This window comes from Sinocyclocheilus anshuiensis, unplaced genomic scaffold (genome assembly GCF_001515605.1).
Source record: "Sinocyclocheilus anshuiensis isolate Anshui unplaced genomic scaffold, SAMN03320099.WGS_v1.1 scaffold728, whole genome shotgun sequence".
Taxonomy (NCBI): domain Eukaryota; kingdom Metazoa; phylum Chordata; class Actinopteri; order Cypriniformes; family Cyprinidae; genus Sinocyclocheilus; species Sinocyclocheilus anshuiensis.
The window spans coordinates 1,446,355-1,457,083 of record NW_015555767.1 but is presented as its reverse complement, the minus strand read 5'-3'; the positions used below and the strand labels follow the sequence as shown (position 1 = coordinate 1,457,083).

The 10,729-nt window shown below is 37.1% G+C and overlaps 1 protein-coding gene across 1 annotated transcript in view; it reads right to left on the bottom strand.

Annotated features, from left to right (window-relative positions):
* Window positions 1–208: 208 nt before the first annotated feature.
* Window positions 209–10,729, bottom strand: part of LOC107674246 (succinyl-CoA ligase subunit alpha, mitochondrial) — a 20,818-nt gene continuing 10,297 nt past the window's right edge. The window contains exons 6-9 of the mRNA XM_016468177.1: window positions 9,611–9,694; window positions 9,367–9,518; window positions 3,841–4,029; window positions 209–575 (exon numbers count right to left, since the gene is read on the bottom strand). Coding sequence (XP_016323663.1) covers window positions 549–575; window positions 3,841–4,029; window positions 9,367–9,518; window positions 9,611–9,694 — 452 coding nt within the window. The 3' untranslated portion in view covers window positions 209–548. The remainder of the gene's footprint in view (window positions 576–3,840; window positions 4,030–9,366; window positions 9,519–9,610; window positions 9,695–10,729) is intronic.

Below are 10,729 nucleotides of genomic sequence, written 5' to 3'. Positions count from 1 at the left end.
ATGTATATGCTCACGCTGAGCTAGAGTGAACTGCAAAGGGAACTCTGAAAAGGAATGTCAAAGGTTTTCAATTGCGCAGATGAGTTCCAGTGCAAAGGGAGAACAGCATTGTGCTGCAGTTTAAAATTCACACATTGCAGCATATGCATCATAATGCTAACAAATGCAGCATAATTTTAAATGTAAAAAGAAATCAACTACCACAAGGTAGAGCATAAGAGATATATTTTCTGTTTAAGAAGGAGAGAAAACATTATGACATAAAGCAACAACATGGCTTACAATGCTCCGACTGTGGCTGGATTAGAAGGTGGATATGTTCCTGTGCTGTACACGTCTAAGACGAAGGCTGTAATAGACTTTGAAATGTTTTTTTTTTTTTATTATTATTATTTCCTCTGGTGCAAATATGGAATATGTACTGATAGAATCTGTTGAAAACACAAAGTGTGCGCACTGTTGAGCCTGGAGGAAGGTGGTGGGCTCCAGCAGGGATGAAGGTCCTAAGGCAGGGAGGCCAGTTTGTTTCTCACACTCCCTGTAACAAGTTACAACATTTTCCTCTTCTCAAACTCCTGCAGAGAACAGGGAAGAATAAACAGGGGTCAACAAACATGTCTGGCAGGGGCTGCCTTCACTGCGTCCATAGCAGGGGTCTGTTAACAGTTAGTTTGTCTGAGTCAACAAAGTTTACTGCCATGATTTGTTAACATTTACTATATTGATAAAGAGTATACTGTGCTTAAAGTGCTGAAATACAATACAAAGAATAATTAAGTCTAAGGAAATGGAGGAAAACATAAAAAAGCAAAATTTGTGCAGCACAGTCAATTGATATTTTTAAATCTTATCTTTTTTCTTTTTAATAATGTTTCATGTGCTGTTTAAAATGTATTTTCATTTATTGATTGTACTTTTTTGTTTGAATTATTAAGGTTGTTTTTAATAAGTAAATCACTTTGAGAAGCTTCTTTTAAAAGGCGCTATATAAATTAAAGACTACTTTTATTATTAAAACAACAAGAAAAGTAAAATGAAATGGATTTAAAAAGGTAGTTCACATTAAAAATGAAAATGCAGTCATTTTCTCGGCCTCATCTTTTTCTAAAACAGTTAACTTTACTTCTTCAGTGGAACACAAAAAGAATGTCCATGTTGCTCTTTTCCATAAAATAAAAGAGGATGAGGATCAGAGACACAACAGGACAAAAAGACTACTTCTGTTCCAAACAAGAAAAGAAACATTTTGGGGTAAATTATTCCTTGAAATGCAAAATATGATCATCATTAAGTGTAAAAATTATTTGGTGTTGCTTATATTTTGTGTTACCCACTGTGCCTCAGGCTATGACACACCTTTTCCCTTAAACCAGAAGGATTTTTATTTTTCATCAAGCTTGGGAAACCATTCTTTGGAAATGTGGTTTGTACAGTATTTGTCTCAGATGTTTTGATATTTTAGGAGAAAATGCCACTCTGTTCTGACCTTGCCTGTTGCACAAAATCTTTCATTGCTGAGTTTCTGGAGTTTGTGTGTGTGTGTGTGTGTATGCAATTTTTTCAATGGTTAGACTGCTCAATTTTTTGATTCAGCTTGGCGTCACTAATAGTCTAATAGGAATCTATATATTCTATATATATATTCGATTTATATATATATATATATATTTGATTTTTCAAATGTGGAAGTTCCAACAGCTGGAAAGCTCTCTGCATTAAACAAAAGATTCTGTGAATCTCGGGATCTGAGGCTGTATTAAGGTTAATTGCAAAGAAAAAAAAAAAACATTTACAGAAGCTGTGGGTAAACACATAAAGCTGTGAGAAATGCACTGTATGATACAAAGACAAATGTAGATCGTTCCAGTCAGGATTAGCTATTTACATAGTTAACTTAAAAAGGCTTACAGCTACAGGGTGATGCATTGTCCTTTTGAAAACGCATTTTCCTCAACTAAGGGTGATGGAATGGCGCATTTCTGAGAAACTTCCCTTATGCAAATGTCATGTTTCAAAGAACGAAGATGCACTGTAAAAATACTTGAAGCTCTATTGCCATCTAATGGTCAGGCAGTGCCTTGTCCGCTGCAGACTGAAATAATATGGATTGCAGGAAATGGCCTTGAGTAACACAAGAAATTAAGTATTTGCTGTGGTTACATCATTAGTAAAAAGAGAGGGGAAAAAGAACGAGAGTGTGATTAGTGATTAGGCTGGGTGTTTTACTGAATATTCACAATATATTTGCAAAGATTTTGTGATATAAATTAAGCATCATTGTGAATATTGATTTATGTGTACATTTTTTTGGTCATTAATGTTTCTAAAACTGTGAAGCATTAAGACAGATACTCCAGATAGCTAATAAATAACTGTCTGTTTAAATGAAGATTAAAAACACTGATGCAAAGGTTTATTTGTATCATGACTCAAATATCACAACAGTGTCCCAGTGTGGCATTTTACATTCGTTACAACAGAAATATATTTTTTTTTATGTTTTTCTTCAAACACATAGTAAAAACAGTAATATTGTGAAATAGTATATATTAATATATTTTAAAATGTAATTTATTCTTGTGATGGCAAAGCTGAATTTTCAGCACCATTACTCCAGTCTTCAGTGTCACATGATCCTTCAGAAATCATTCTAATATGCTGATTTGCTGCTAAATATTAAAAAGGTTGAAAACATTTGTGCTGCTTTATATTTCTGTGGAAACCGTGATCTTCAGGATTTCAGTATTTGTTTTTCCCAAGTTCAAAAAAAAGTTTGCTTGAAATAAGAATCTTTTGTAACATTTTAAAATGTCTTTACTGTCACTTTTGATCAATTTAAATGTGTCCTTGCTGAATAAAAGCATTAAAATATTTAAGAAAAAAAAAATCTATCAGTTGTTCTATCTGAATTTCAGCGCAAATAAAAAAATAGACAATAGAGTGGAAAAAGCTGCTAAATGTTTTTGGCTATATCATCCAGGCATAAACACGAAGAATACTGGGAGATAAAGGGTTCATATTCAGACTGGGACTGGGGCAGGTACAGTGAGTGAGTCGCCTCCGTATGTGTGAGTGTTAACATGGAGGCAAAGCGGGGAAACACACAATCAACTTTGAGGCATGTGTATGTGCCATCATTATTAAATCGACCAGTGAGATAAACACAGATGTATGAACACAATGGGCTGCAAAATTAACAACCAGCCAGAGTGTTTTTCATCATTACTTCCAATGATTACAAATTAGAATCCAGGGGTGTGGTGGAAGAGGAGAGAAAATGGTATTGATGCAGAGGAAGGAGCGTTTGCTAGCGCTGATAATGAAAGGCTAAAATGATGAATGAGTGTAATACACACTTTCACTTTTTATACATCTTGTTAAAACTCCTGGCTGTGATATATTGAGATAAAGGAGGCAGAGCTGCTAACTCACCAATATAAATGGAGCTTTGTTCATTTCCTCTCTTGCGGTCTAGCTTTCTATTGAATATCTTACGGTAAAAACTGCTGTGATTGTCTAAGGGGGCCCTTTATATTAGTCACTGGTTTGGCCCACAGAACACTGAATTTTCCAGAGCCGTTACAGCCACACAAACCAATAAATGTACTTTAAAAAGAGTTATCAGCAAACTGACATCACTGTGAGACTTTAAACTAAGAAGACAAAAAACTAATCTTTTTTTTTTACTAAAAATAATTTCTTTAATGCTTGCTCTCAGCATGTTTGAGTTTGCAGAACGAAAAACAGCATTGAGCATTTAGTGAGGTAAAACAGGAGGTGGCATCTCTGTGGTGACTCTGCCTCTGAGTTACAACTCACAATGAAAAAAAATGGTCTCACCTTGTACATGGTGCTGCCCAGCTGAGCCGGAGACATGCTGACGATGACTCCAGCTGACTGCAAGGCGGCGATCTTCTCTTTGGCACCCCCTTTGCCTCCGGCAATGATGGCTCCTGCGTGCCCCATTCTCCTTCCAGGAGGGGCCGTCAAGCCAGCAATAAATGACACCACAGGCTTAGCACTGGCACCCTAAAGAGTAGAAAACGACACAAGGACTTTGAAATACATACACACTTTTTTGTTTTGAATGAAATTAATACTTATACACCGCAAGGATGCATTGACAATGTGTCAAGTGACAACTTTGACAAGTGACAATGATAGTAAAGTGACAACAATGACATTAAAGTTACAAAACGTTTCTATTTCAAATGAATGTTTGCGAACTTTCTATTCAAAGAATCTTGTAAAAAGATGTTGCATGTGCATATTAAGCAGCACAACTATTTTCTATGGAGCCCCTAAAGGGACAGGGTGATGGTTAAAAAAAAAAATCGATAGAAGGAAAAAAATAATATTTCAGAGCTTTTGCTTTTACTTGTACAACTTTTTCAGTTCCCCCGAGAAATGTTTACCTTTGCTCACAAAACGTATGCATTCCCCTGAGATACTCTGTGTTCACTCTGAAAAATTTTGTGTTCCTCTGAGATACTTTGTATTTGTTCGCAAAACGTATGCATTCCTGAGATACTTTGCGTTCACTCACAAAACTGTGTTCCTCTGAAATACTTTGTGTTTGCTCACAAAACTTATGCATTTCTCTGATTTACTTCTTTCAAAACCATTTTAAAAATATATTTTTGACCCCAAACTTCTGTACGGTATGTGTATGTATGCGTTTATAAAGTTAAAATCTTTAGTGAAAAATGTCTGTTTTTGTTTGACCCCTGCATTATGGGTCTCCATAAAAATAACCATGGTCATAGTGGCGCTAAGTAAGGCCTACAAGAATAATATTTTTATTTCCTCAAACTGCAGCTCACAGACTTGTAAATAAGAGGTGAATATAAGTGCAGGGGCTTTTAGACGGTGCATACTGTGCTCAAAATTGGCATTAAAAGGGAGGCAGATCAAGGCATGTAATAGCTTGTGTGGGAGTAAGCAGATGGGCAGACAGTGGCTCGAGTATGTCATTTAATACAATCTCACTTTCATGGAAGGCAATTGGTCATGTCCAAGCCAATTAACTGTCATTGACCGTCTCATGGACCATCATGCTCAGGTCTGTTTTTTCCCTCATTCCCACTATATTCTGTCCTCATGAATGACATCCTAATTCTAGAGTGGGATGTGGGTTGTCATAATCGCAAATGCAGCCGCCAACAGATGGGCGAACAGAATAAAATGGTAGCCTAACATTTTGAATGTTTTTGGGGACATCTGGACAGACTTTCTTAGAAGGCTGAAGCTACTGTGCGTACCTTTGAACTCAGATGAGGCTCAAACAAAAAGTCAAGGGTTGGCTGGTTAGCATGTGCCAGCCCCATCGTTTGGGGGGTTAAAATCATCTTTCTCCATTGACTCATTCAAAAATCTGTGCATTCAGATTTTTTCCCGAGCAAACTTTTAACATCTTATGACTATTATATTATAGTAGATATTTTTAAGTTGCATACTTTTGGGGGTTCCTGCATCAACCAGCTACTGCCATCAAGACCAATAGAAATGCTAGTAGATAGTTTTCTCCGGCATTATAGACCTCCTCGGGCTCAAATGGAGCCAGCACTAATTCAGACGTGCTCATTAGCATCTCACAGGAGAGTAGGTTCCTAAACTTCACTAGCAATTTTTGATTTCACTAAAAACTTTAAATGGGAATGCAAACTTTAGGTGGAGGAGATGAAATGAATGTGACTGCCAGTCAAAGACAGTCTGACTTAATACTTGATAATCTTCAACTACCCGCTAACATTATAACGCTCCACAGGAGCAGTCTTCAGTTCAAAACTCAAGCTGTTCATGCTCATGCAGCCGACTACAGATTAAAGCCTAATCTGGGAAGATTACGATAATGAACTGAGGTAATTATATTTTGCTCATGCACAAAACATCGAGACAGTACTGGAGTGGAACGCCATCCTTTCATTTTGTGCTCCCTTTTTTGCTGAATGACACTCTCCAGTCAACCCTATTTGGAGCATGTTTAGCATTTTCAAAAAGGGTCAAAAAGGGTCTTAAAGGAACAGTTAACCCAAAAATGCAAATGCTGTCCTCACCTTGTTTTGTGTGAAAATTCTTCAGAAATGTATTCCAGTGTAAAACATAACAGTACAAAATTGTCATTTTTGAGTAAACTATCCCTTTAAAGTGCCCCTACTATGGGTTATGAAAGGTTCATATTTTGGTTTTGGGGGTCCCCAACAACAAGTTGACATGCATGCAAGGTCAAAAAACAATTTCATTGTCTTATAATATGCATTTATTTTTACCTTACTTGCTCAACGACTCGACAGCGACTCGACAACGACAGCGTTTGTGAGCGCACAGCTGCTTTGTGTACCGGGGAAACAGCTATTTTACTGCTCCAAAAGCCGCACCTAGTGGCAAAGAATGAATTTGCATTTTCATTCAGACCAACTGAAAAGACCAACAAGTGGGTGGGCAATATGCTAATATTTCATGTTGAGGTCAAAATGAAACGGCTTGGGATTCATTTTAAAAATGACTCAATGATTCAGAGTCGACTCTTTCTTTTGAGAGACAATAACTTTATACACAATGTTTTCGGCAGGATGTTTTCATTCACTTAGAGCCGTGTTACACACTGCATGAAATGTCATTTTCAAAAATCCATAATAGGAGCACTTTAAAAGTGTATACATTAAATTTATTTTGGCAGAACAAACACCAGAAAAACAGCTGATAGGTTTGCAACAGACATTTGCGGAAAACACAATCTATCAGGTTTCCATGTTAACAGTTGGAAAGCTTCCTCTCGATCATTCAGCAGCTTCCAATAGTGTTGCGGTGACTGTGGACTGCAAGTGGATCTTAATGGGCAACTTTCCCTAGGTGACAAATGTTAGCAATAAGCAAAAACAAGCGTGAAGCTGACAAGCACTTGAGAGGAATATTCATATCAATATGCTAATTTGGCTGAAAAGCAATTTTGCAGTTTCCCTTGGCAATTCTGACACAAGGACTTGCTGGTGTATGCGTGTTGGGAGTTAATAAATTAGAAGAAAAGGGGAAAACAGGGTGCTCGCAACATTATTTGCACAATGTCACTACAGCTAATGGAAAGCAAGCATCAGATATGGATCCAGCAGGAAGTGTGGGGGGTGTATAAATGCGCTGTGAAGTTATGGGATTGGACCATGAGCCCTTTGTCACTACTATTATTCCAAAAGAAAAACAGACATTCTTCCTAGGCCAGTCTAAAATGGTTCATACAGCAACATAAATCTGACATGACTTTTTCTACAACTAATAGTTTACAAGCTCCTGTATGGATCACCGCTTCCATTACCGCCTGGAACCTGATGTATCATCCCTGCCCGCACTTCTTAATGAGACCGGCATGCGTTTAACAGTCTGATCAATTCAGGTCTTGTTAACAGCGGCACAGACGGAAAATTTCATAACTGCCAAATATTTCTCCCAAAGCTAAATCTACTGCACGAAATGTAGCATGACCATGTATTGATCTCCATTATTCATAGCCAAGGCCATCTTTGGTGCATTCACTTAAAAAACTACCTTGTTGAGGTAATGAGAAAAGTTCATCTGAAAGGAGCAATTTCATACAATTTGCAACTAGTCTTCAAGGAATAATTTCCGCCAAATCAATTCTCCCACTAATTTAACTGACAGGCCGGAAAAGAAGTAAGTTTCACAGTGCTAATATGTACACAAAAGTGCTTAACGGCTTCTGCAACTGCGAAACTCCTCAATAATTGTGAAAATTGCAGGTTTCGCTATTTTGGTTCAGTTCAAATGTGGCCACAATAAAAATGAGCTCTTTAGTATGGTCTGATTCACAGAATGGAGGAGAGTTTCTTTGTACATCCAAGAACTCACTCCACTTGTCCATGCGGTGAACATATTCGGAGCGATTTGCTTGATTTTCTGTGGTTACTGTGCCTCACCGCTACCACACTCTCAGACTGAATCAGTCCTCTTGAGAAAATGGACATTCATGCATCAGTTTGCCACAATCAGAACTGCTGAAACTATTCCATTAGTACTCATTGTGCCAATGCTTGTTCTATTTTATATCACAGACTTCACAGAATTCTCCCAATGCAAGACACTTGTTAATGCATCAGCTCTCTCTATGACTCTCAGACTGGAGGAATAAATATGCCATGCTTAATGATGACACAAACCGAGGTGCTGTTAGGATGTGGAGGAGGTCTTTGTGATGTTTGGACCAGCCAGGCTGGATTTCATGCAGTCAAAGAAAGCCCTGTAGACTTTCCTTCACAGCCAAAACAGATCAAAGAGCAGCTGGAGGCTGTTTTCTCATTCACAGAAACAATGTGAGCTCCAGGGGTGAGTAGCTCCTGCTAGCAAGGAAAGAGGAGCTCCATGTGTGGCGAGGGATCCTGTTTGTTGGAGAAAGCTGCCGATATCCAGAAGATGAAAAATAATGTGTACTTCCCAAGGGCTAAGAAAAAAACGAAGCGATTCATGAATGAATAAATAGTGATTCTTTGAGTGGGGGGGTGTGTAGAAGATCTTAAAGACACAGTTCACCAAAAATAAAATCATAAAACCTGCATAAAATATGCATATGACTTGTGCAAGTCTGTGCATATTGCAAGCCTTTCAAATCCATAAAATAGTTGTGTTTGATCAAGAGACAGAGATATCAAATCTCATTTGCATGTGTTCAAATATGGCACATTTGATGTCATCAATGCCAAACGTCATCAGTTCTCATTCTCATAAAAGATCATAACATACTAAATTTGAACATGTGCTTATTTTAACTGCACTACCGTGGAGATTTTTTTTTCAGTGAATAATGACTTCAATTTTCCTGGTTCTCACACAAAATTGTTGTGAGACTTTAAAAGACTTGGAATATAGACCTAAAGTCATATGGATTACTTTTATGGTGTTTATCATTTTGGAGCATGACAGAACCTTCTTACCATTCAACATTTATGGAAAAGATATGGAATTGCATAGAAAAGAGCACTGTGACCATCCTGCCTGATATCTCCTTTTATGATTGACTGAAGAAAGAAAATTATGTGTGTTTGGATGGAACAACATTTTTGGGTGAACTATTGCTTTCAATTTTCCTGTATACAGCTAAAAAAAAATAGTGCATATGTTTTTTGAACTTATCTGGTCCCAAAAGTAAATTAGTTAAAAATAATAATAATAATTTTGCTGTTGTAAAAAATTTTTTTTTTTGTAAAAAAAAGAAACAAAAAAAGCACAAAGACAAATCAGTTTGCCTTGTCTTAGGTGGGTGAGGTAGTTAAAAGGTTGAGCTAATATTATTAGCCACATTCAACTTTTAAATTTAAAAGCATTTTCTTTTTAGATGTGAACATATGAGAAACAGCTTACAGAGTTGTGCTGTTTCAGGTACTCTGCCGCATTCTCTTCTGCATCTCCTCCAATCTCTCCAATCAAAATGATGCCCTCAGTTTTTGGGTCCTGCAGGAACACCTCCAGGCAGTCAATGAAGTTAGTGCCATTAAAAGGGTCTCCACCAATACCTGAAAGAAAATACACATTGTTCAAAGATCTTTCTGTACTAAACACTCTGTAGACTTATAATAATGGATAATTGATTGCTAGTTTCCCATACCAACACACAGTGACTGGCCCAGACCCACTTGTGTCGTCTGATGTACGGCTTCATACGTAAGAGTGCCCGATCTAGATACAATGCCTGAAAAAAAGGAAAAGAATAGAGCAATATAAAGATAAATTGCAATATTATAATTTAATTTGGACTGTTAATTGAACATTAATTTAGTGCAATTAACTATTACATTAAAAAGATGGCCAACAATTTAAATTTATACATGAGTACTTAATTGGCAATTGTTCTTACATTACATTAGTTTGATTAATTAATAGGTTTATAATGTAATTAAACATGTCATTTTAAACAGTGGACATCCATAAATGTAATACATCAACACAAGCATTAGTCCTTTATTATTTCCTGTCTTGACCATTTTCTAGAAAGCAAAAATCTAAATTCCTAGCACTTTTCAACATATTAATGCACTTTTCCTGCTGTTCTGTTCCTTTAGCCTCAATGCAACCAGGGGGCAACCAAGCAGTATTACAGTTTTTCTCGATTGCTAACACACTAACACTAACTGATTCATTTGGCCCAATTTTCCAAACCATTCATACAGTTCTCCAAACAAAGACACGTTTCTCAAAACCTTTAACACATTTCACCTGTTTGCACACACGTTCCAATTTGCTCAGTGTTTTCTCCAAAACTCTACACAAAACGCCATCATTTTGCACAGGTTTAATCATGTTCTCATTCGGAAAACACAAACACACAATATAATTAACTCAAGCATCAAAAAATGAACTCAAACAGCACACATTTATCCATGTGTGAACATTAAGCAGCAAAACTGATGACACACAGGTCAGAATCTCAGGATGATATGCACAGGGGCACAGCTGATTATGCGTTTTGGAAAATGAATCCTGGTAGTGGGAGACAAAGAGGAATTGGAGGGCAAAATAAAAATGAAGGGGATGAGGTCAAAGGTAATTTGATCCTGATGAAATACAAAGCACTATAGTTGACCATGTTCTTCTGCATGGACTGACCATGAGGGACTGTAGTACCTGTTGTACACCCTCAAACTCATTACTGTTGAACTGATTTGTAGCCAAGTAGTCCTTACCTGTACTGTATTTGTGCAGAACTGAGAGACGACTGTCTAGGGGA